This window comes from Triplophysa dalaica, chromosome 12, assembly GCF_015846415.1.
Source record: "Triplophysa dalaica isolate WHDGS20190420 chromosome 12, ASM1584641v1, whole genome shotgun sequence".
NCBI classification, from domain to species: Eukaryota; Metazoa; Chordata; class Actinopteri; order Cypriniformes; family Nemacheilidae; genus Triplophysa; species Triplophysa dalaica.
This window is the reverse complement of record NC_079553.1, coordinates 21,647,011-21,673,002: the sequence shown is the minus strand read 5'-3', so window position 1 is coordinate 21,673,002 and position 25,992 is coordinate 21,647,011. Positions and strand designations below refer to the sequence as shown.

The 25,992-nt window shown below is 37.6% G+C and overlaps 2 protein-coding genes and 2 long non-coding RNA genes across 13 annotated transcripts; 2 read left to right on the top strand and 2 right to left on the bottom strand.

The window, feature by feature from the left end:
- Window positions 1–255: 255 nt before the first annotated feature.
- Window positions 256–10,436, bottom strand: LOC130432997 (upstream stimulatory factor 2). Of its 3 annotated transcripts, XR_008908515.1 has the most exons (11): window positions 10,310–10,436; window positions 9,932–9,972; window positions 9,587–9,693; window positions 8,458–8,562; window positions 8,053–8,215; window positions 7,826–7,913; window positions 4,000–4,058; window positions 3,201–3,295; window positions 2,945–3,073; window positions 1,640–1,844; window positions 256–1,454 (listed from the first exon to the last, which is right to left on the bottom strand). XR_008908515.1 is itself a non-coding variant. In XM_056762631.1 (10 exons), exons 1-10 carry the CDS (start codon window positions 10,345–10,347, stop codon window positions 1,755–1,757), a joined length of 915 nt encoding a protein of 304 aa, XP_056618609.1. In that variant the 5' UTR covers window positions 10,348–10,436; the 3' UTR covers window positions 256–1,754. The 3 variants fall into 3 exon arrangements, 2 of the variants coding, with proteins under 2 accessions (XP_056618609.1, XP_056618610.1); XM_056762631.1 differs by having other exon boundaries at window positions 256–1,844; XM_056762632.1 differs by having other exon boundaries at window positions 256–1,844; window positions 8,080–8,215.
- A 184-nt stretch (window positions 10,437–10,620) lies between these two features.
- LOC130432998 (uncharacterized) lies at window positions 10,621–17,686 on the top strand. 8 transcript variants are annotated; one of them, XR_008908518.1, is made up of 10 exons: window positions 10,621–10,717; window positions 11,150–11,214; window positions 12,126–13,971; window positions 14,055–14,251; window positions 14,378–14,518; window positions 14,591–14,803; window positions 14,880–14,999; window positions 15,411–15,545; window positions 15,856–16,291; window positions 16,700–17,686. It is a non-coding gene; the product is annotated as an uncharacterized LOC130432998 (long non-coding RNA). The 8 variants fall into 8 exon arrangements; XR_008908521.1 differs by lacking the exon at window positions 10,621–10,717 and having other exon boundaries at window positions 11,074–11,214; window positions 12,126–13,158; window positions 13,847–13,971; XR_008908517.1 differs by lacking the exon at window positions 10,621–10,717 and having other exon boundaries at window positions 11,074–11,214; window positions 12,126–13,282; window positions 13,847–13,971.
- Window positions 16,235–18,174, bottom strand: LOC130433000 (uncharacterized). The gene is made up of 3 exons (XR_008908524.1): window positions 17,725–18,174; window positions 16,446–16,564; window positions 16,235–16,366 (listed from the first exon to the last, which is right to left on the bottom strand). It is a non-coding gene; the product is annotated as an uncharacterized LOC130433000 (long non-coding RNA).
- Window positions 18,175–21,667: 3,493 nt separating this feature from the next.
- Window positions 21,668–25,920, top strand: etfb (electron transfer flavoprotein subunit beta). The gene is made up of 7 exons (XM_056763235.1): window positions 21,668–21,789; window positions 23,195–23,353; window positions 23,540–23,698; window positions 23,783–23,845; window positions 24,171–24,329; window positions 24,998–25,204; window positions 25,363–25,920. The coding sequence occupies exons 1-6, from the start codon at window positions 21,736–21,738 to the stop codon at window positions 25,166–25,168; spliced, it is 765 nt and encodes a 254-aa protein (XP_056619213.1). The 5' UTR covers window positions 21,668–21,735; the 3' UTR covers window positions 25,169–25,204; window positions 25,363–25,920.
- The last annotated feature ends 72 nt before the right edge of the window (window positions 25,921–25,992 follow it).

The window sequence follows — 25,992 nt, the reverse complement described above, 5'->3', positions numbered from 1 at the left end:
TCATATGTCTGTGTTTTGTTGGCAATCGAAGATACGAAGTATGCAAAACTACTGTATAGGTACTTAAGATTAATATGTGATTGTGTAACCTCGAACGTTCACAGAACGTGATTTTGGAACAAAGATTATTTGTTTCTAAAAGTGTCAAACCTTTTGAAAATTTTACCATCATTTTAAAATCCCACCTATTCTTATTCAGTGCCTGTTAAAGAAGCATTTATTAGAATGCCAAACATACCAAAGCTGAAAGCAGCACATTATCAAGACATTTTTAATGCGTGTGATATTTACCTTTTAAAAGTAGTCAAATGAAACAACAGATAGCAAAAAAACTGAATCCACTACTGCTCACTGATCAGTACACAAGTTGACAAAGATTTTTTTATATTATATGTGTGGCTGGCTAAAAGGGACAGTTCACCCAAAAATTAAAATGCTGTCATCATTTACTCAGACTCGGGTTGTTCCCAACCTGTATACATTTTTTTTTTTCAGTAACAAAACTGATCTCATCCCCAATTTACTGCCATAGTAGGGAAAATAAATACTATGGGAGTCAATGGAGGATGAGATCCCATTTTTCTAAATACCGTCTTTTGTGTTCAGCAGAACAGAGACATTTATACATATTTGGAACAATCTAAGAGTGAGTAAATGATGACAGAATTTTCATTTTTGGGTGAACTATCCATTTAATTCGTTGCATTTTTATTTTCCCAAAAATAACATTCATTTAAACCTGCATGCTGAATTTGTCTGTGGAACACAAAAAAGAATCCAATATGATCCTTTGCATCGGGCCGTAACTCTCATTGATTGAAAGATTGAAGTGAATAAAACCACAGCAAACTGTTGCACAGTAAATAACAAAAAAATCATCATGGGTAGAGTAGTTGTACATTTTAAAATGTAAGTATATTGAAGTACATTGGCATTTAGAAAAGTGATTCAAGTAAATCTGTCTGCACTATATCACACTCCAAAAACAAGCAGCATTCAGCTCATATCAGCTGGATACACTGACAGAACAAACGGAAATAACAAAAAACAAAATAAGAGTCAATGTGGATTTCCAAACGTCGACTGCATTTCAGTCTTTCGATTCAAACAATAAAACTCCAGCACAAAGTAACAAACATTTGCTGTTTCTTCATCAAAACAGAATCTTGAGTTGTCCAGTGTTAAGCAAACTAAAGTGGCTAAATCTTTGAATATTTTGCGATTCTGAGCAACGCTTCTCAAAATGTTCACTAAAGCCACCGTCTTCTGAAGGTGATCCAAGATAAGAAACGAATCCTCCCAGACGGAGCTCATTTTCCCGCGTCAGAGGACCGTACGGGTGCTTCGGATCTTCTTCCAAATCCATTTTATTCGGGGCTTGTTTCATCCCACCGTGACTTTCCCCAAACAGCAGGCAGGGAGATTGAATATGAAACCAGGCATTGAACGAACAACTTAAGCACAACAACAAAACTATCATCACAAACTGAGAAAGTTAGAGGAAGAAAAACGAAATGAAATCTTGTATAATAAAAGATGATAAAACCACATAAATAAAAGCTTGTGTAAGTGTATGTCACAGTTTAGTCTGTGTGTAAGGACGAATAAATAGTGGAAAATGAAATGATGGTGTCTTGACCTTTGACCCCGTGTGCAGTGAGTGTCCAGACACTGAGAGAGGAGCTCTTGAGGGCTTAATACTCCATCATCTCCTGTTCTGCCCTGTTTGTCTCTTTTTTCCCAGAATTCCTCAGTCATTGTGCAGAAGCATCAGGGACGGCCTCAATGCCGTGTCGCTCCAGCTGTGTTCGGAGAAGAATATTCTCGCTCTTCAGCTCCTGCAACTGAAACCCACAACATAGGAAATGTTGATATTTGATCTAAAGGTCAAGGAAAATTGATCAGAAGAGCTAAATTGTTGAAACAGTATCTCAAAAGATCAAGGGACATAAACCTAGAGGAAAATATTCAAGTACAAGATCTGAACACAGAGAAAGTTATTTGGAAGAATGCATGTAACCAAACAGTTCTTGGTCTCCATTGACTGCCATAGTGGGAAAAATGACAATGGTAGTCAAAAGTGATCAGCAGCTGTTTGCCGTCCTGCATTCTTCAAAATATCTTCTTTTGTGTTTGAAAGGAAAGAAAATGTATGAAGCGATTTTACTGTTATAGTCGATGGAGAACAAGAACTGTTTGGTTACTAGCATTCTTCTAAATATCTTCCTCTGTGCTCATCAGAACAAAGACATTTATACAGATTTGGAACTATCTGTGCCGAACTTTTATTTTGGGTGAACTGTTCCTGTAAGTGTTGGATGTAAATATAAACGTTTAAGAAAATGTTAAAACATATTTTAAAGAGGGTGTAACTTAAACCAGTTTGATCTCATAAGGATTTGTAAATATTTTCTAAGCTATGGCTAATTCACATTCACAAAAGTAAGTGCAAAAAAGTAGGTTCTTTAAGAAAAAACATTATAGTGAAGTCTCACCCCCAAACCTGACCGTCAATGACACGAAACCAGATCAAACTGAACTAAAACGTACAAATGGGATCATACAAATCTATATGAATTTGCCACCTCATAAATAGTTACGAATTGTCAGGATATTGCATTGCCTAAACAGAATTTCCCTAGCTTGCTTTGGATTAACGATAAAAATACAACAACCAAATATTGTAAATATGAATTATACTGCCTCAATGGTTTGTTTGGTTTAATAAAATCAGCCTGTTTTAAGAAAGTAGAAAAACATTTAAATTACTTTAGAGGCAACAAACCATGTGTAACATCATAAATGCAATTCAGAAAAAAATAAACGCTATTAAATCTGGAGAAATGGAGAAATCAGAGCAAAGATAAATGATGTGATTACATCACCGGCTCACTGGCCAATCACAGATCAGTGAAAGCGGTGCGTTGACTCGGGTGTAAAGTACCTGACGTCCGAGCAGATCGTGGTCAATCTGTACTCGATCCAAGTCTCTCAATGTCTCCTGTAGACGCTGGTTATGTTCCTGAAGCTCACCGATGTAATCGCACGCCTTCGATAAGATCCCACCTTTACTCTGACAAAAATGTAGTCAAAACTTATCAGTATGTGTGTGTTACTTCGTATTTGAACTCAAGACCTTTTCAGCTCTACCAAAGAAGCTAGAGAAACATTCTCCCATAATGCAATATTCCATATCTCACCGCGCTGGTCTTGGTGCTCTCCATACTGCAGTCGGGGATGATCTTCGAAAGCGTCACAATCCAGTTGTTGATTTTGTCTCGCCGTCGTCTCTCCACTGGACGTGGGAATAAGAACCGAGGCCAAAAGAAAAAGCCTGCTTCAATCTATCAACCCTATACTGTCCTCTACTGGCAGATGCATGTCAATGCTCTCCGGGATTTGCAGAATTGAATCTGTAATTCGCAAAATTCTTCTCCTGCCTCATTCGCATGTTTGTACTGTCAGCTATAAATGCATAGTATTGGGAGAGATGTGAAACACATCTTGATTCAAGAACACATTAACATCCATTGAACAAGATTTTCTACCAAATCACCAAAAGGAATCCATTGAATGCATCAAGCCTTGAGTAAGACAACTATACAAAGATTGAGAAAATGTGTTCTGACACCCGTACACTTCTTGAAACGGATGTGGTTGCCATCATCTTCCTGTTTAGAAACTGATCACTTCTTTTCACAGTAATACATTTATACCATATAAACCTTATATACCAAAAGCATTATAAATATAAAAATTTTATATTACAAACCTACAGGCAATTATTTTCAGTTAGTATCGCTAAGGAAAGAAATCTATATTTCTTTACCCTATAATTCATATAGAAAATCTATTAAATAGATAATAATATCTATCATAATTGTCTGGTTTTCTTATGTCTGTGCGAACATGGTTTCCCTGTAACGCTGAAAACGCTGTAAAACTGGGAAAAGCAATGTAGAAATATGTTTAAATTATACTGAAAGTGAATGCGGGAACCTTCATTGTGTTGTGCTCTTCTCCTTTCGTCTCTAGGGGTGCGTGGACTGTCCATTTTCCTATAGAAGTAATAAAAGATGACATTTAAACGATCATTATTTCTTTCATTTCTTCACCTCACATGCATAAACATTAGGGTTGTGACGGTGTGTGTTTTCGTACCGAACCGTCACGGGTAACATTCCAAATATAGTCATTATTCCTATGCCCTACTCCCTTCCAAGGGCAGAGCAAACAACAAGCAAAGTTAACATATTTTTGGGCTTGCTTGACTTCAAATTGTTGTGTGTATACATCAATGTTATGTAAGCCATCGAGCACCCCTGCTCTCCAAACAGAGGCCCTAAAAACATCATTTTCACAAAGCTAAAGCTGATGATGGTGTGGATTGGCAGAAATCTCTGTAAGGTCTGTGTCCCTCCCCTCCGGATCTCCGGGGAGTCTCGACTCTGCCCGTGTTCATTACGTTAGAAATTAGGGTTCGGAGAAGCAGCTGCCGTCTGCGAGGAGACTCGGCTCCTGTCTAATGACACAACTGTTCACTGCGAGGAATCTTCCCTCAGGTTCGCTTTAATTAAGTCACGACTCCGTCTGTCACACCTCAGAAGGCAGAATACACAACACAGGGCTAAAACGTCTCGCAAGACGCCATAGAAGAAGCGAGAGGTGCCTTCCCAGGGCTAATGCAAAACAATAAAGAAAGTGTTTGTAACTCAATTTAAAGAGTAAATATTACAATGTCCTTAAAATATTTCATGCCATGTTGCTGTGTGTGAATGTAAAGCAGTCTGCTGGGTTTTTTGCCGAAAGTGAAAGAATTACAAAGTTATTGGCTCGGGAAAAAGGAGTCGACTCTGAATCACACGAGTCTGTCGTTCTAATTTCAGTTCTGTGTTATATTTACACCACTCGGTGTAATGCCCGCTTACGTTCCATTTGTTACACTGCGACACTATACGCGGTAGACCAATCACAGCAGATTAGACCATATGACCAATCAGATCACAGTAGGCTGAGAGAAAGGAGGGGATTAGACAGAGGAATCGCCAAACGAATCGTTTGAGAGTCAGTCAAGTAAGGTAAGGATAACTGCTTATCATTAGAAAATGAAAGTGTTTTTATACCTTATATGTACGTAAACTTGTTGTTGGACACTTCATAAACCAAAGTAGGACCTTAAAAATTACGAAATACTTTCTCTTTAAATGTAGGCTTCACAACGGGAGGTCTCCTTCTCAAGACCTATAATGTAGGGTTGTCTTGTCACTGTTTTCTGTTCCATAACACAAACTTTAAAGTGTTGAATAAACAAAGCAATTTGCACACACAAAAGATCATTTCAACTCATTTTGATCAGGAAAAAAATAAAGTTGATTAAACACAGGATGACCTCCTGACCACACTATGTGGGGTAAGTTGTCAGAGAGTATTGTAAACCTTTGAGAATACAACAACGATAACAAAACATAAAACAAGTCATACAACAGCAAAAACAAGTAAACTATTGTTTTGGCCAACAAATATTCATGAATTGTACAAATATATATCATCTAAAACACGTGAGGCAACTTGCACCAATAAAGTCTGCTTTGTTTCAGCCAGATCAGACAAAAATAAAAAGGTACTTTATAAGTTTTATTAAAACATATCTTCATTATATAGTTACAGAAAAGTGATTTAAAAAATTGACCTTTCAATTGAACCTTAAACCTTACACTGTAGGTACTAAGATAAAACTCTTGTGACAACTAGCCCCGGTCTTTTCTACAGTGGAATACTCAGTATGTTAGCATTCTATTGTCTAACTGCAGCGGCTCGGATCCCCGAGTCTAATAACCTGTGGGATTTAGGATTCAAATTGTTGTGTTATTTAATTATTGTGCTGCAGATGTGAAAATCATAAGCAGCACAAAGCTTTACGTGTCCAAACAAAATAATCAAAGAAAAAGAAGCTGAAAAACAAACTCGACAGACACGTGATTCTTCAGCAGGCTATTTCTTCAAGCCACGGAGTGTATTTTCGTGAATGAGGGATGTTGCGACAGCACAAGCGCATGAGCAACATCATCTATTCACACAATACTTCTGCTTCCACCTTTAAAGCGAATAACAAACATACTCTCAGATCATTTATCACTGAAAGTGAACACATGATCCTGCCAGATGCCCTGCTTTCATACATTATGGATCTAAATGTTCTTAGCGAGCTCAAAGGATTAACGGAGAGAACTCTATGCTTGTTGGAAGTTTCTCTCCTATTGTAGCCAAGTGCCTTACTGTAAGTGCTATTCACGCTTGTTCTTACATACTGAAGAGTTGAAACGATTTTCGTTGAATATCAACAACACGAACTGAGCGGAGTTATTTTGACATATAATTGTCATAAAAACAACCTGTAAGTTTCATAACACAGTAGTCCAAACACAGCTTTTATTAAAACCAAGCTGCCAAAATGCAGATCTTGTCTCAGTATGACATCACAGAGCCACTAAAGAGAAGATATGTCTACGTCGATTCATGCACAATACATAGATGCAAACATGTGGATTTGTAAAAAGTGTGGCTAAAATATTAAACTGCACTTTATTTTATGACACATTCAGAATTGAACAAGACACAGTTTGACGATTTTAGAGAGTCTGATAGTAAAATTAGTTCACAGCTGAGTATATATATGATCCGGCATTAAAGGTGCAGTTTGTAACTTTTTCACAGTTAAATTTCCATTAACCACAATGCCAGTGTTATATATTTTGTTCAACTTACCACTTGTAAACCGTGAGAAAATTGCCATTTTAAGCAGGGACACAGACCGTGTCTGGCAATGGTGTCATATCCGTGGTACCAAAGAGACTAGACCGAAAGCCAGCAACCTTCAGTGGAATGGAGGAAATGAGACTAGAGGCTGTTATATGATTAGCCAAGATGCCTTTAGCGTTACGATTTCCTCAGATTACTGCCGTAGAAACCATACAACACAGTCTCTTGGACAAAGTGTCACGTATATATTGTGATGTATATATTTACTGAACAAGCAGATTATCTGATTTAATAGTAATATAATTTATGAATTATGTCTAATGCGTCTAATTAATTATAATGAAATAAAATCATGTCATCAAATGAAATCTATCTAAACGCGAATGGCGTGTCAAGCGCGAGTGATTTACATGTTAAGTCAATGCAAAGACGAGATGGACCTACTTGCGGCCCGAATCGCGCGAATGAAGCCCTGGTCATGATATGATGAGGCGGCGCGAATGACGTGAGTTGAAAAATCTCGTTCTCGCCCGGTAAAGTGCAATTCAGCTAGGTATACATCCGCGCTAAAATATCAAGGTGAAAGTCAGCATAGCTTGCGTAGTGTAGACCCAGACATATTTTTTTTATCGCGCGAAAAGAGTCTCACATAAACGCAGCACGTTAACGCCGTTAACGGCCCACCACTAATCTAAACCTTTATCACTTTACATCATCCGTAACTGTGTTTTCTCCATAACGTCAGATGGATTATTAGTGATGGAGTTGAAGACGACAGTTCCCATTATTCCACACTCCTTGACAGCGTCATCGAGCAACGCCACTGTTTAACATCTCTGTTTTGAATATGCGGCCATTGCGGTGGACTTTACAAACTGTGCCTTTAATGTCGCAACACTCACGTGTGACAAATACCGTTTTACCATGTTTACCATATTGCTCTCTTACAGATTATTTTGAACATTTATACACTTTTAACCAAAATGACCCTTTTTGTAATTAAAAAATCCATTCTTGAAGATAGCAAACCAGATGAAACCTGTTCATCGTCTCCGTTGCTACTTACGCAGTGTACGCATGAGTGCGTGGAGCTATAGTCCTCTGTGGGGCAGAATACAGCATTTCCGGAGGAGTCATCATAACGTAAAACTGACCTAAAATGGACAGAAGCACATTTACATTAATACATGTGTTTTATGACAAAGCCGAATTATGGTTTTGATTTTAGTCTGAGTAATTGTTCAGCCTTATTGTGATTTTATTTTTTGGGTTCTGAAAGGAAAACCCATGTACCTGTGGTTTGTGTGAGTGAGGGGTCACCTGCAGCCTGCACGGGCAGAGCTGTGCCCGTTCTCTCGCTCACAGAGGCTTCTGGGAAATATGCACATCGTGCCTCCTCTCTGGTACGCTCTCTAACAGCGCTGCCACCATTCCGAAAGGGGTGTTGAATTACTGTCTGAGAGACAAAAGGTGTGTAATGGTTACAATCCATTGTATTGGCTTTTAGTCATCGATCAGTATAATATTTATAATCTGCTCTGATGTGTTGTCATGTTCAGCCGGCTGTTTAATGAGAGTCAGGCCAATAAACATTTCAGCGCAATAAAGAACTAGAAGCGAAACAAGACGTTACGTGAAAGTGGTGCTGATGCTGGGAGTGAGTCGGTTGCCATGGTGCCAGATGTGTTGATTCTGTACCTGTGTAACAGCCTGCTGGTGTCCGGTGAGGTTGACTGGTGACAGAACATTTACCGCTGCTCCTCGACTCAGACCATCTGATACCTGAATCACTCGATAAGTCACCTGATGAGAAGACAGAGAGATAATCAATGCATCTTTGCCTTCAATGAACTCCTGTACACACTCATTTTCAACTGCATGTGCATAGCTCCAACAAAAGTCACATGATGGATTTGTGTTGGGAAGGACCCCCAAATGTAAAGCTATCAAATAATCTTGTGTGATGATGTAATTGACATCCAACCTGGTGTGTTAAAAGCTGCCTTAATCAATTTTAAAGCCATTTCCCTGTTATTTCTTTGATTCAAATATTTATTTCTAAAGACAACAGAACAAGACACATAATTAATGAGTTCAGCAACGATTCCCTAAAGTTCCCATGAATACGTTTTTAGCTCACAGCATGACACATTCTTCATCTATTTTATAAATCACCCCTGCAGGATGTGCAGAAGTCTGTAGATGATTTAATTTAAAGGTCTAGAACAGCACAGTTGTTTCCGAAAAGAATACGTATCTGTGAAAAACCCTTTAACAGGACCTCTGCCCAATCTGCCCGTCATGTGACTCGCCTGCTGACCGACATGTGACACAGGCCCAGTGCCAATCCCAGCTAGAGATTGAAATCACATGATTGATGCTGCTAATAAGTGAAGCTCATAAAAACATTTTCAGGTTACATTCTGCCTCAAAATCAAAAGAAACAAACATATCTATATTTCGTATAAATTAAGTAATTTGAGTTTTGTCAATTATACAGATTTTCCCCTAAACTATCATAACCAGAAGCCTTTGGGACTTACTGTATTAAATATAGTATTACAATAAAATAGAATACTGTATTATTTTTATTCAGTCCAAGTACGACAAATTTATGCAGAAATACAAATTGGTATGTTTACCCCACATCACAGTTATTATAAAAATACAACTTGATTTGAAATTCCAGAGAATTATGACCGGTGCATAGTTTCGACAGCTTCCTGAGATTTAACAACAGAAGAAACGTTCTATTCTTCAGCAAATAAACCAGACAAAGAATTGGTGTACGTGGAAATGATGAGACGATGTTGAAAATCAAGCCCACCTGTCCGCCTGTATTTTCTGCGTGAAACTGATAGTGAAAATTGCCATCCAGCACAGCAGAAGGTCGAGAAACACTGGTGACTGCAGTGACTTTATCCCCCGTATCAGCTGAAAACACACACATCAATGAAAAACAGCAGCACACAACTAACATATAACTAAAAGATCCTGAAAAAAAGATGTACAAGACAGTCACACATTAAAGTTTCATGCGATCTACTCAGATATAAAGCAGACATTTCAGGAATACAGAAGAATGTTTGAAAACTGAAAAAAGATAAACTGAGCATGTATCATGACACAAACATTGTGATGAAAAAACTTTATTTAAAAGCCAATGGCTTACCTTCAGGTATCTGTACAACTTTCCTTTCCTCCTGTTTATTACTGCAGAGAGAAGTATTTAAGTATTTAAGTTCATTCATAATACCACATTTATTTTTCCTAACTTAAACACAAATGCAAAAAAAGGATAAACAATACAAACACATCATTTTCTTAAACACACTTTACGATTTAAATGTGTCTTCAAATAGTTACAAAGCAACTGTCAAAAGTTTTATTTTGACATGCTAGTTGATGAAGCACAATCATAAATGCATTAAACTTTTCTCCGAAAACACTCAACACAGTATGCAATTCAATCTATGTATTTTATATTTCGCGTGACTAGCTTGTTTATGACGCACTGAATCGCAAAATCCGTAAAAATTCAATGTATTACCTCAGTGAAGTGTGCAAGTTGTGCTCCAACATGTCCATCAGTGCATGTAACTACAGCTGACACGCGACGCGAGTGGGTCTGTTGATCACGGGAACAAACACTCGGGTCATGTGAGGCTTCCTTCAACTTCATGCGGCGCTAGGTAAACGAATCGGCCGCAAATATCGCGAGATCTGTGTTTTCGGTGCGGTACTATTAATACGCCCTCGCGATGCTTCGATGTCATACGCTGATTGGTCTGCGCAACGTCTGTATACGAGAAAACGTTGAGTGGCAGATCTGAGCTTATTAAAATCAGTTCAAATCTCAAGCTTGTTTTAAGCAGTTGGTTACTTCAGATTTTTGACGTAAATTTTCCGTGTTAAAACTTTTTAAGGAATTAAAATGTTTCTAAACATCCTTTCCCACGTAAGTGACATATTCAACAGTTTACAGTTAATACAAATATTTGGGATTTCACATTCAAGACAGTGAGCGTGATTAGTTTTCTAATATTTAATGCAATAAATAAGACTCCGAGGTTGCGCATGCGCAGCTTTCTTTCTACGTCTTGCTCTTGTTCTCTAGTCAGAAAGCTTTCGGTCTGTGATTATTTTACGTGTACATAAGCCAAACATTCTTTCATATATATTTTTGTGAATATTAATCACATTTTCGTTATGTACGAGTGGATTCGCTCTATTTTCATCCCCGCATCTGCTCATTACCAGGCTTTTGGGAAACTGATGTGGATTGTATTGGGTTTTTTGGATTGTAGTATCGACAGGAAAAATTAATCATAATTAAAAATATATATATAATTAAAAAAACGTCGTTTTATAATAAGCCGACACTTTATAGGCAAATTCGTCTGCTCATGACAAGCTCCACCTGTGCAGTGTTTGAGGAATCTACGTTGACGGCAAGTAAGTTATTTATATTTTATACTGAAGCAGTAACCCAAAAATATCCATTGTACTGAATATCATTTACAGACAGTAGAAATAAATCTTCACCAATGTAATGACTGACTATCGGACTTATCAGACTATATAAATCTTTGTGATCTATCATTTATTTTGCACGAATAACCCGCAGGAAGACTTAACGTGCATTGACGAACCAAGGCCACTAGATGGCAGTGTGTTCTTTAAATCAGATTCACACGTTTCTTGACCTAAAATCACAGAATTGGTTAAAAGTTACACAGATATTTCGTTTTTGTCCTTTTAAGAAATGTTGGGCATTTTGAGACGATGCCGTCAGCTAGCACTATTTCTGTGCCTTTGTTGTCATCGATGTAATAAAATCTATACATTATTGAGTCATTAATGGACGTTATTCAGTTTTCTCTGTTGTAAATATACATTATTCCATTTTCTCCTTTTTAATAACGTTACCTCATTCAAGGTTAATTTAAGGTGTTCTTGTAATGGACACAAAGCATTGATCTTTTGTGCTATGGGGGGTTAATGTTTATGTTATGCTGGTAGACCACCATTGTATATGGCTTCAATTTACGAGAAGACAAAAGATTTGGGTGGAGAACTGATGTTTACTATTATCAAAGACTTCAGGGCACAAGTCAGTCAGCGGACTTGGAAGTCATTCCCCAAACACAAAAATGGACCGGAACAGTCCAATCAGGAACTCCATCCAATTGGTCACATCGCCACCTAGAGGCAGACAAAAACAAAGCCAATGAGAGAGAAACTAGAGTCCACCGAATACATAATATATCTCTAAAACACTTTAAAAAATGTAAACATACAACATCAATGTCTGCAGAATCAAAGTTAGAATTTTGAAGCTCACTTCTCTCTCTGTGTGTTTGTAGAGACCTTGCAGTGGACACCCGATCTGGAAACTTGAATGACGTCGACACTCCACAAGATACAACATATCAGCCCAAAGTTACTGAAACCATCACTTCTTCTGAGTATCATTTACATTTAGTCATTTAGCAGATGCCTTTATCCGAAGCGACTTATAAGTGAGGTAAACAATAGAAGCAATCGTATCAACATAAGGACAACAAAAACCACAGGTGCAGTAAAAAACTGCTCTTGTAGCCTACCACAGTACACAAACCATCTTCACACAACATTTCATTTAGGTCTTAGTACTGGATTCATTATACTGCTATAGTTCATGAATCGTGACCTGACAGTGAACTTGAGAAACATGATATATGGTTTATGGCTAAAAAGGTTCCTATTAATAAATGTATTGAGCATGTGAATATCTGGCTGCCTAAACCTGTAACATCTGAAGAGGTTGATGTAAAAGATAATGATGATATTGGTCCAGAATGTTTCATATGTATCTAAGGGTACCACTGCCTCTACTAAGAGCAGTTCAAAAAGTAGGAATTCTTCCATAATATCAGCGTGTGTATAGGCCGAGGCTGAGAGAGCTGCACTGATGGCACTAGACTACACTAACAATTATTTTGATCATCGATTATTTGGATATTTTAATCAATAAAATATACAAGGCTAGATTAAAATTGAAGGATAAATAGATTTTTGTTGAAAGCAAGAGATGTGAATATCAATATCAAATCGATTCAATTTCGATTCAGAGTCACGATTGGATGGATCTTGTCCTTCAGTTTTGTATTATTAATGACACACCTGGAACTCTATTCTAGCTGTTCTGGACCCCGGAGCTGGGGCCCCTGCTGGACCTACCCTGGAGGCCCTGCCCAGCTGGCTTCCAGGGCTTGAGGAACTTTGTCTAATGGGCAGGTCCCCGGAGCTGCAAGACCTCCTGGGTTGGCCCCTGGTAGCAGATGGACTGCAGTGGTGGTTCCATGATGTCCTTGTGCCGGATGCCCTGGAGCACTATTTTGACACAAAAAAGATATTGTTAGCTTAACATTCTGGCTTCTTTTAACATGCTTTCAACAAAATCACTAACATTTTCTTTCTTAATGGCAAATGTTTTTACAGATCAAGTAGAGGAATCACTCAATGTTGAGGAAAAAATTATGTAATCATCTTTACTTTCATTTCTAAAACGCATATTAGGACAAGTCTAAAAATACTTATAAATCTTCAGTTAAAAGGGAGAGCTTACACACAAAAAAATACATTATATTGGCCTAGTGGTTTTTGGATATTTTACTGCAAAATTCTTACAAACTCTACCTTTAAAAGCAAACACCTTTGTTAGACACATATTCTACTGTAACAATGTTTTTACATCATGTTCACTCAAAACAATTAAAAACAAATTCAGCTTTTAAGAAGTTACAGCAATTTATCACTAGTCAAGATTTAAATTCTAAGTAGAAATTACTTTTATAGGTTTATGTATAATATCAATGAAATGATAAATACATCTAAATGTATTTTATTTTAAATTATTATTAAAAACTAGTATAACATAATATATTTATACTTTATAGAAACTTTATAGAAAAAAATTTAATTCAGCAACATTACAACAAACTTTTGTAATCCAATGCATTTGGTACTCCAATGCACCCAATGGTACTCACTTTTTTTTTAGTTCAGTTAGTTTTTTGTCTAATTTAGTCTATTATATCAATAGACATTTGTCGGCACCACCATGCGACGCACCTTCCTCCGTATCCAGAGCTGTATAGCTGAGAGGGGTGTGCCAGTTTTTTATCTAATCATCTTCCCTTGGAATTACTGGACCCGCCAGTTGAAATAGTGAGATTTTCATTTGATCATGATCTGTACTGGAACTAATATAAGTTGTTTTGTGCAAACATTTATATTTAATTTCTGTTAAGTCTAGCCCAAGAAGCTGTGATCTCCCACCTGGGTTGTGCAGACATGGAGGGGCACGTGTTTGATATCTCCTGTCTGCTGTGTAAACTCTTGTTGGGTGCGGTATGCAACGCTTACTATGTCAGTGGGTACGCCAGTAAAGAGATGTCTCCTTGATCAATTGCAACAAGAGTGTCCCCAACTGCAGCACAAAAACCAAGTACGGATAGAACTAGGCTACAAAACCATATGTATTCAATTGAATGTGAATTTCTTTGAAGGATTTAGTTTTTTCATGCCTGCTTACCCTTTGAGATAAGTTGGTTGTTTCTGTGTGATCTTCCAGCAGACGCAGAAGAGGAAGAAATACTCTGTTAAACCACCACGTGATCTTTAAACATTTGAGAAACATCAGGAAAAGAAACAGCATGCGTATGCTAAAGCAACTGCCCCGAAGAAACAAAAAGAAGCAGAGAAACTTCAGAAGGTACAACATTTGGGTGGGAAACGGAGACCAAAGGAAACGATTGAATGTTATACATCGGTTCCTCATTGACAGGAACAAGAACGTCCCCCAGCATACCCTCTTCTAGGCGTGAGGGTTTACAGCTGGGTTCTAGTGCCCTCGAAGGAGCCGAGATGTCGCTGTGAACTTCTTCATTGACCCACTGACTGGAAAGAGCTACACCACCACAGACGAAAGCTTTCTGGGCATAGACAGCATTTGGAACGGTGATAACTACTGGGTCAACATGCAGGATTTGGTCGTGGGGTCAGTATTTCTTGGATTCTGAGATGATTTATGATCAAGATTTCAGGAAGTTTACAGAGTGTGTTTGTATCTCTAGGAGATGACCTTTGACTTGAGTGATCTATTAAAGTGGGAGTATATTTATGTGGCCCTGTGGAGGATGGAATGGAAGAGCAGAAAGTATTTGAGACGCCTCAATCTTGGGTGTCTAGAATAGGTGCCATAATTTACAACAAGTTCAGAAACAAACTACCGCACACATCCCATGCCACATATACACCAACACCTTAAAACATACGTACATTATGTATATTACATGTGGTTGATAGCAGCAGCAAAGAGATTTAATCTGTAATTACAAACTCCACGATTCCTGCGAGATTAATCAATTATTTATTTATTATGAATATTCTAATTATTTATATATATATATATATATATATATATATATTTATGTATAAAATATTTATATATTAAATTTAGATTATTTTTGTTTATATAAATAAATAAAGGTTAAAGTCTTACTTTTTTTTTCAAACTTAAATCTATGATGTATTATTATATGGATCCACAACATCTATATTCATCTATCTAATGCTCGTCCCAACATCTATATTCTAATTCTCAGAAGAAGCAATCGGTGAATGACCAGATGGAGGCTTCTGTTGTCCAGGCGGGAGTATCAAGTCCCATCACACCTGAGGTTGATGCTCAACAGCAGTGCCAGAACAAAGTCAAAATCATTGGGAGCCGACTTACAAAGGTTTTGGAAATGATTAACGTGCCTTTTTCAAACCCTTTATATGACTCCTGTGGAACACGAAAAGAGTTTTTGATAAATGTCAGCGTTTTTGTGTTCACACAATGGACAGAACTGGCAGTATTGAGTCAAAAGTTATGGATTGCAGCTTTATAATTGCAATTGTTATAATATTAATACATTTATATTTTGTATATTCAATTTATATTATATATATATTTATTTATTTATAATTACATTTAAATTATATTTGTTTATTTATATAAATAAATGTTTAATAATAAAGAAATAAATGCAAGTAAAACCCGTCCAGGTTAAAGCCGTACTTTCTGCGAGAGAACAGGAGGATCTATTTCCAACACAAACAGAAGAAAGATGACACGTCGATGCGTGGCAGAGACGGTGAATTCAAGCATAAATCGATGACGTATTACTGTATGGATCTACAATGCTCCTCCCAACATCTCATTCCTCAGAATAAGCAATCGGTGGAAGATCAGATGGAGCCTTCTGATGTCCAGCCGGAAGTGTCAAGTCCCAACACACCTCTGAGGATCTGGCTGATGTTCAACAGCCGTTCCTCAACAAAGCCCAAATCATCCGGAGGCGAATTAAAAAGGCATGTAGTAGATGCAGTCATGGTACCAGAAGAACCAGCTCAACCTCACCAGAGAAGATGAAGATGAGTATCACGCCTACTGCTCTGATGCACAGCTCAGGATAAAGGTCGCCAAACAAAGACTCGATCGGTAAGTCATCTCAAATCAGTTCCAGAGCGTTTTCAGAGTATTTCTGTTGTTAGTCATCGTATGAGTGGAACTTCACTGAATTACAATGAAAGAGAAGTTTGTGATTAAAGGGGGAGGTCATCCAAAAAGGAAAATCCTGTCACCATTTACTCACCCATGACTTATTTCAAATCTTTATCATTTTCTGATGAACACAAAAGATATTTGGAAGAATGCTTGTAACCAAACAGTTCTTGGCCACCATAGACTTCCATAGTGGGAATAAGATTTGTTCTGTTGAACACAAAAGAAGATATTTTGAAGAATGTAGGAAAGCAAACGGTTCTACACCACGTTATTTCATGTAGTCACTTAAGGTGTTATACCTAAATTCTGCTTTAGAAACAGTAAACCTGTATTGTTTTGCAGTTACACGGAGAAGGCTTCTGAAGGATGTTACTAGCACGGGAGGAAACACCGAAAAAGAGTGTTCAGAACTGAAAATCCTCAATGCTAAAGTCTCACCAAAACAAATCAAGCATTAACTTTTATTAGTGTTAATGCTGTAAGTTTACTTTTTTGCAAATAGCACTAGTAAAGAGAGGTTTAAAGTTTGGTAGCAGAAGTATAAATGGTCTGTTGTCATCATAAAAAAAATGCATGTGCAATTCATCATGAAAAGGCAGATAACTGACAAAAGACAATAATGTTACATACAGATGTATAATTAAGGGCCATATAATTGACTACCTGTGTTTTTCCTTTTTTACTATACAATAGTGATATATTATCCACATAAATGACTGTTGTACACAATAGTATTTATTACTATAGTAAACTGCAGTTAAATTCTTAAATACTATAGTGTTTTTGAACTTAACTATTGTATACCCTGCTGATCAATTTACTACAAGGGCACTACAAATTTCAATAGCAAATGCTATAGTACACTACACTTTCTCTCTGAGTGTTCAATTCGAATCTTCTGGAAGACTTCACACGTCACACAATCAGGCAGCTCTGTGTAATGCACATATTCTTATTATTGCACATATGTCGCACATGTTTACATATATTTTTTAAGTTACTCGTCCGATCGGGCAAGTAAAAGTATCTCTCACTAGCCCATACAAAACATTCACTTGTCACGTACTAGCGTTAATGTCGAGCCCTGATAAACGTACAAAATAAAATATGAATTGAAACGGTTAAGTAGTCTTAATTTAAAATATCAGACTTCAGAAATCTTTTATTTTGCACGAATAACCCCCGGGAAGTCTTTACGTGCATTGGCGATCGCTGGCCACTAGATGGCAGTGTGTTCTTTAAATCAGATTCACACCTCAGACACAATCGATAAAAACTTGTGCACATACAAAGTTGCAATCCTCAATAATAACAAAAGTATTAACGTAGATATATATATTAGTGTGACAATCATAAATATAACTTACATTTCTTCATCATCGCGCACAGATTGAGTTAGATGCAGTCAGTGTGGTGTACATGCCTCAGATGTCTCAATCAAATCATCGTTGTGTGGTGATCCGGCACATGCGCCATGTTTATTCAGTTACGCAGATTCGCCATCTAGTGGCCAGAGACGAATGTGGATGAAGAGGGTTTAACTTTCCTACAACTACTTTATTAATACTATGATGTACACACAGACACTAATGAGGTGTGCGCTACAATGAATGATCTCCCCCGCCGGTGCGGGATACTCACAGATATGGAGTACATTATAAAACACATTTCTTCATAAACGATAAGAGAAACTAACTACAGGAGACTCGTTCTTCTTCACATTCTCGTTTTTCTCCTAACAGTTTGTCTGTAACAGCCACGGGACGTGACCACATGCACCTCATGAATGCTGATTCGTATATTTACGGGCATCTGTCGGTACACGATCCGGGATGCCTGCACGATCCATCCGCGCATGCGCATAATGAAAAACGGTAGAATGAAGTCAGTAGTCTTTATTATGTCTGACAACATCTCAAATACACTACGCGCCATTTGACGAGTAAGTTCAAACTTTAACCATAGTCTGTGTTCCTCTCACCCAACTGTTAAGAATGCTTCTGCTTCCAAATGCATAGAGACTGTGTCTGTCCCCCGAATAATACAACCAAATAATAATTTATGTAAAAGTCAGATAAAAAACCTCATTGTGATTAAACGTAAAGACAATATATTTAATGAGCAAAACTAACGCCTAAAGTTTGGCCTACTTAATATTAGATCACTTAATCCAAAGGATGTAAATGTAAATGAAATGATCACAGACAACAGTTTTGATATACTTTGCCTTACTGAAACCTGGCTTAAGCCAAATGATTATTTTGGTCTAAATGAATCTACTCCACCAAGCTACGGTTACATGCACGAGCCACGTCCAGTTGGTCGAGGTGGTGGTGTCGCAACAATCTTTAGAGACTTTCTCAACATAACTCAGAGAACAAAGCATACATTTAAATCATTTGACGTGCTTGCGTTGAACATAATTGTTCCAAACAAAAGTAAAAAACCATTGATCTCTCTTACATTGGTTACTGTGTATAGACCCCATGGGCCTTGCACTAATTTTCTGATAGAGATAGCAGACTTTTTATTGGACCTATTGGTTAACGTTAATATCCAAATAGATAGTGCTAGTGATTCAATAGCAGTGGCGTTTAAAGAGCTACTACACTCTTTTGGTGTAACACAATACATCAATAAACCTACTCATCGACTTAATCATACCCTAGACTTGATTATATCTCACGGAGCCGATCTAACCAATATTGATATATATTATACCTCAAAGTGACGATGTCACCGATCACCATCTTATAACATGTACACTGCTCTCACAGAAATCAGTTGTATATCTTGTTATCGACAGGGTAGAACAATCACCTCAACTACTAAAGATAGTTTCATAAGGAACCTGCCAGATCTGACTCCTTTAATAACCTTGTCAACTAATATAGAATCGCTCGATGACATGACCAGCAATATGGGCACTATTTTCTCTAATACATTAGAAGCAGTCACACCTTTGAAGTAAAAAAAGATCAATGAAAAGATCAAAGCAGCATGGTATAATAACACCACTCGCGCCTTAAAAAGAGAAACACGTAAACTGGAGCGCAAATGGAAACAAACCCAATTAGAGGTCTTTAAAATTTCATGGAAAGAGAGTGCAAACAGTTACAAAAAGGCACAAAAAGCAGCAAAAGCCGAGCGCTTCCGTAACCTCATAGAAACTAACAAAAACAATCCAAGGTTTTTATTTTTTTACACAACATAGCTAACACCAAACCTCCAAGTGTGTCGGAAGAATTAGTAGCGACCATCACCCAAAAAGAAAAGCTGCAATGTTTTTTTCCTATAAATCAGGAAGATTTAATTAAACTTATTGCAACCAAACCGACAACATGCTTATTAGACCCCATTCCGAGTAGGCCCTACTTTATTAAAAGAGTTACTACCTGTTGCAATTGAGCCCATTTGTAACATTATTAACTCGTCAATTAATCTAGGACATGTCCCCGGACCCTTTAAAATAACTGTAATTAATCCTCTTATCAAAAAAAATATATACCCCAATGAACTTGAAAGCTATAGACCGATTTCAAATCTCCCGTACTTGACTAAAATACTAGAAAAAGTAGTGTCCACTCAGTTGTGTACTTTCCTACAAATAATGACATGCACGAAAAGTTTCAGTCTGGCTTTAGACCGCATCACAGAACTGAAACTGCGCTCGTTAGAATTACAAATGACCTTCTTATTGCTTCAGATAAAGGAAACATCTCACTATTAGTCCTGCTTGACCTTAGTGCTGCTTTCGATACTGTAGACCATAAAATACTACAAGATCGTTTACGCAATTATACCAGTATTCAGGGACAGGCACTACAATGGTTCAGATCTTACTTATCAGACAGATATCAACATGTCCATTTAAATGGGGAATCGTCAAATCTCACGCAAGTAGATTATGGATTACCTCAGGCATGGGTTTTAGGATCCTTGCTTTTCTCCATATACATGCTGCCCCTCGGCAACATTATAAGAAAACATGGATTTAGCTTACACTGTTATGCAGATGATACTCAGCTATATATCTCATCAAGACCAGATGATTCCTTTAAGCTATCCAAACTGGCAGAGTGCATCGAGGACATAAAACGTTGGATGATAAAAGAAGGAATAATTTCCTTCTTTTAAACTCTAGCAAAGCAGAAATATTACTTATAGCAACAAAAACACGTAAACAGAATATCTCATGCAACCTGCAAATTGAATGCTGCGCTGTTACTCCAACAAATACAGTTAAAGACCTAAGCGTTACATTAAAATCTTAGCCTGTCATTTAAAAATCACATCTCAAAAATCACAAAAACAGCCTTCTTCTGCGGTCTTCTAGAAAAAGATGTGTCTTTAATCTAGATTTAAATTGGGAGAGTGTGTCTGACCCTCGAATAGTATCAGGAAGGCTATTCCAGAGTTTAGGTGCTACGTATGAGAAAGCTCGACCCCCTTCGGTGGATTTAGTTATTCTAGGTCTTATCAACTGAGTTTTGAGATCGTAGAGAGTGTGATGGGTTGTAATGTGTTAAGTAAGTGTTCAGTTAAGTAAGTAGGGGCTAAACCATTCAAGGCTTTGTAAGTAATTAAAATAATTTTAAAATCAATACCATACTTAATGGGTAGCCAGTGAAGCGAACATTATATGATCGTATTTTCTTGACCTGGTAAGAACTCTGGCAGCTGCCTTCTGAACTAACTGTAGTTTGTTTATTGATGATACAGGACAAACAATAAGTAGAGCATTACAATAGTCAAGTCTTGAGGTCACAAAGAAGAATTTTATGCAATCAAACCGCCAACCAAAATTATCAATATTCCAGAATTGTATAACTGAATATGTGTTTGGTTTAATTAAAATTCTAAGTCTTAGAAAATAAGTCACTTTTGGGGGGTAGAAAAGAAAAAGGCCTTACAACGAGATCCACTGTATTATGCATCATTGTACATTACACATTGTCAAAATGGAAGATGAACGATAACATTCAAAACCAGATATATAACATTTTTTCGTTTAGTTAAAACCGATTATTTTCTGTGTCAAATGAAAGAGCTTGATGTATTTGTCGCATGATGCGTTCAGCTTCTAGTTACAAAATTCACACGACCCTTAACCTACTCATCATAGGAACGACTTTCAGCTTTAAGCGTTGATTTTACTCAGAGCGCTATTATATGCGCACTCGTAGGAACGCATTGGACACAGCTCGGCACTTGATTGGCCATTCGCTTATCTGACTAATACTATTGGTTCAAGGAATGGGAGTGCGCTCAAAAGCCCGCCCCTACGAGTGTCACACCATTAAGGCTCCGGTCTGATTCTCGTTCTGAAGCTCATTCGGTCCCGCGGTACCAGTCCACCAGACGTCTGAACGAACACGATGAGCACCCGAGTTCTGGTCGGAGTTAAACGGGTCATTGACTATGCTGTCAAGGTACACAGATATATTCCAATAAACCTTTGCGAATACTTTTGTTTGTTTGATTATACAAGGTTTCCAAACTGTTCTTGATGTCGACGTGAGCTGACTTTAGCCCAGCTGTGCTATTGAATGAGGTAATGTTAGGTGCGAACTGGGGCTTTAGATCAAGGTCAGTCTTGTACATGGACAAGTGTTTCTTTTCGTCCAAGATTTTATTTATAACAAGACAAAACACTTCGCATTTTGATCTTCTGAATTTCTTTTTTAGTTCAAAAATGTGCTGTGGTTTCACATTCAGTACTGTTGACCTCATGAGCTCATTACTTCAATAAACAAGTGACTTACGTTAGCTGTACTTCAGTAAACATGAATCATGTGGTTACTCCTTAAACTACTTCTTCTAATAGAACTATACAAATAAGCAGCAAATATATGCATCTTTATTTCAAATCTTCATTAAAAATCTAACTTGTAAATGAATTATTAATTTGCTGTTTTTGAGGTTTCTCCTTACCTGTCTAAATTTTGGAGGGTATGTTTGAATTTTATAAGCAGAAATTGGGAAGACTATATTCGATCTTACATTCAAAACAAATTCATGTATGCGTCACAAAAGTGCAGTTTTCTGGAGTGTGTGCGTTCTACAGTACATTTTCACACAATCCACCTCAAAAGCGTGATGCTTGACTTTGTCTGAAATGAAAATGCCTATTGAAACTTGAAGTTGAATTCACATTTCATTTATTAATTTGGAGGATGCAAAAAGCTTATCCAAAGCGACTTACAAGTAGGAGAACATTTAACATTTTGTCAACATGCAAAACCGCACTGAAAGTTTACCTGTCCATGTTACCGGGAGGATTAAAGCTGAAGTTTTCAAGGGAGAGAATGAACAACTTGAACGACAATGTTTTTTATTATTATTATTGTAGACGTAATAATAAAAAACATGTAACGTTTCTATACTACATGCACCCTTATTGAAAATTCTATATACATAATTTTAAACATCAAACAGTCAGGATGAAAACAGATTGACATGCTCACCGACACGTTGATGTAACTTATTGATTGACAGGTTTTATTGAATTGGCTTGTCGTCAATACATTGCCCAATACCCTAATGACCGTCTGCTTTTCAAAGCAGATAAAACCAGACTATGTGCTGGACATGATATATGATGGTTTGATGCAGTAACCCTTATACCTTTGCATAGAAATATTGATCCAAGATGACCGTGTGCTGACACCGCTTCTTTTGGATCAGTCTGTGTCCTCTATTCTACCCTTGGCATACTATGCATGCATTTCATCTGCGGTTTAACCTTATTTTCATTTAGAGATAGGCTGTTATCATTTGGCACTTCTGCATTGTAAATGCAGCTATGTCATTGCCTCATTACTGTTTCTACTAAAGATCCGAGTCAAGCCGGACCACACTGGAGTGGTCACAGATGGCGTCAAGCATTCCATGAATCCCTTCTGTGAGATCGCAGTGGAAGAGGCGGTTAAACTCAAGGAGAAGAAGCTTGTCAAGGAGGTCGTGGCTGTCAGCTGTGGTCCTCAGCAAGCTCAGGTTGGAAAAACATTCAATGTACACAGCAAAAACATTTTACTATGCCACAGTGTCCTGATGCCTCCTATCACAGTCGTCTCTTTGTTTGTAGTTGTCGTATGGATTCAGCTTTTTTCTTTGTAGGGAAAGGAGATTGAGCTAGATATTATCAGTAATAAGAGAATTACAGTAGGGTTTATATTGCAGGAGACGATCCGGACCGCTCTGGCCATGGGGGCTGACCGTGGCATCCACGTGGAAGTTTCTGGGAAAGATTATGAAACACTCGGCCCTCTGCAAGTCTCCAAGATTCTGGCTGCGCTGGCAAAGAAAGAGGAAGCCAATCTGATTATTTTGGGTAAACAGGTAACTAAATCATATGAACTATATAATAATATAGGACAGGACTGAATGTTCATCATAATTTAACCGGAAAGTTAATGTTTTCAGGCCATAGATGATGACTGCAATCAAACAGGGCAGATGACAGCAGCTCTGTTGGACTGGCCCCAGGTCAGTAATATTTTTGGTTTTCATCGCTGCTTATTGAAAAAGCAAGTTTTATCATTACTATTCCTGGTATTTGCTTAGATTTAATATTGTTTAAGAAATCAATTACAATTTTAATGTTAACACTACAGCACACTCTTAATGGCCAAACATTGTAATTTATAACGTCATTTTGCTCATAGTTTAATCATTAAATGTCTTAATGTTGTCATTCATGTATACGGCTTAAAATATAAAAAGTTCTGTAAAAGAACTTTGGTATTCAACATAAATAAGTCAGGATTAAGAATCCAAGCTGTCTGTTTTATAATTTTCATTTATTTTCCAGGGAACGTTTGCGTCCGAGGTGACCATGGATGGAGATATGCTGAAGGTGGTGAGAGAAATCGATGGTGGTCTGGAGACCATAAAGATCAAAATGCCGGCCGTGTTAACCGCTGACCTCCGTCTCAACACGCCCAGATACGCCACACTGCCCAACATCATGGTACGGTGATATTCCTCTGTAATGTGAATATTATCATGCTGTCTACAGTCAAGAATGTGTGGAATAGTTCAGCATTACAAACAAATAATGTTCCTATACATGCTTTCAAAGCAACAACATCAACAAACGTTACTGCGCTTGCATGCTTTTGTGACCTTAACTTAACTTCCGAGACATATCGGCAAAGAAACAGAATCCATGGAGATCATGTCTGACAACAAGTTCATTTCATGAGCTAGCAAGATAAAAGTATGTCTTATAAACAGTTATGTTATAAGCAACTATTTAGACCGATCAACAAAGTTAACGGAAGTTAACTTCGGGCCAGGTACATGTGTCCGATCCTATGGATTCAATCTCTATGAAACGCACATATTCTGATAAAAAAATAATGCATAGATTGAATATCTTTGGAATAAAGCATCACCCAAGTGCATGAATGCAAATAAAGACAACGAGTGCCTTCTAACCCTCGCACTGAACAAGCCAAAAGTGACAGTGGAGAGGGAAAACTTTGAGATGTTGTTTCCTACATTTTTCTTTATTTAGATGACAAAAAACCTCCAGTCTCATACTGTGTTGTTAATAATAATATTGGAGAATTTGTGACTTGTTATAAAATGGAATTGCACGTTTATAGGATTAGTTGTCCTCTTCTGCTTCTACAGAAAGCTAAGAAAAAGAAGATCACTACTGTGAAGCCTGGGGACCTGGGAGTGGACGTGAGCTCACGGCTGGAGGTGCTTAATGTGGAGGAACCTCCACAGAGACAAGCTGGAGTGAAAGTGGAGACTGTGGATGATTTGGTCATCAAACTGAAAGAAGCAGGAAAAATATAGAGGCGGCGGATGCAGGAGAGCAGACCACCGATGAAGGTGAGAATATACATTTACACATAAGTGACTCCCTGTTAAGGGTTCATAAATTTTGCCCATTTTTGTCATCGTTTTTATTCTTATCTGCAGTTACAGGATGTCCAGATGAACTGCTTTTAATTTTTTACCGTCTTTTTTTTTCTCTGTGACATCTGCAGGTCTTTTGTCACTGGTGATGGAACAAAATCCAATTTATCTCAGACTTTGAGGCCAGTAAAATTTGTAACGGCCCCATCACAAATCCAGCCCGACGTAGTTCACCATGTTTGCTCTCTTTGGGGTTTTTAACTGCTGTCTGTTGTTGTGGATGCTGAGAGACGCTGCTCCTATGAAAGTCTATCCGCCCCACAGAGGGGTAACCTGTTTTTCTGTGCATTTTATATTGTAGGAGTCATTAATATGGTCGACAGAATCTTTTTGAATGCACTAATAAGCCATCATGTTCACATGTAAATATCATTGGATTTGCTCACATCATCCTCACTCGACCTGAAGGGACATGTAATTTGTTGTGTCATAAACTCAGTACAGCATGAATGATTCACACGTTCTAATGACTGTATTTAGGTTGTTGTTGTTGTTGTTTGAAGTTGAGCATGATTTTTGAGCGGACAGTGTCTCTCAGCATCAGGTCTGATCAAAAACCATAAGCGCCTCTGGATGAGTTCTGACTGTACAGTATCATTCAATGACAATAAAACATGTCGTCTTTTTCATATGCATATCATTTTTTTCTTACTTGTTTTGCTTTGAAAGCAGAACTTTGTGCTATACACAATTTTGACTTT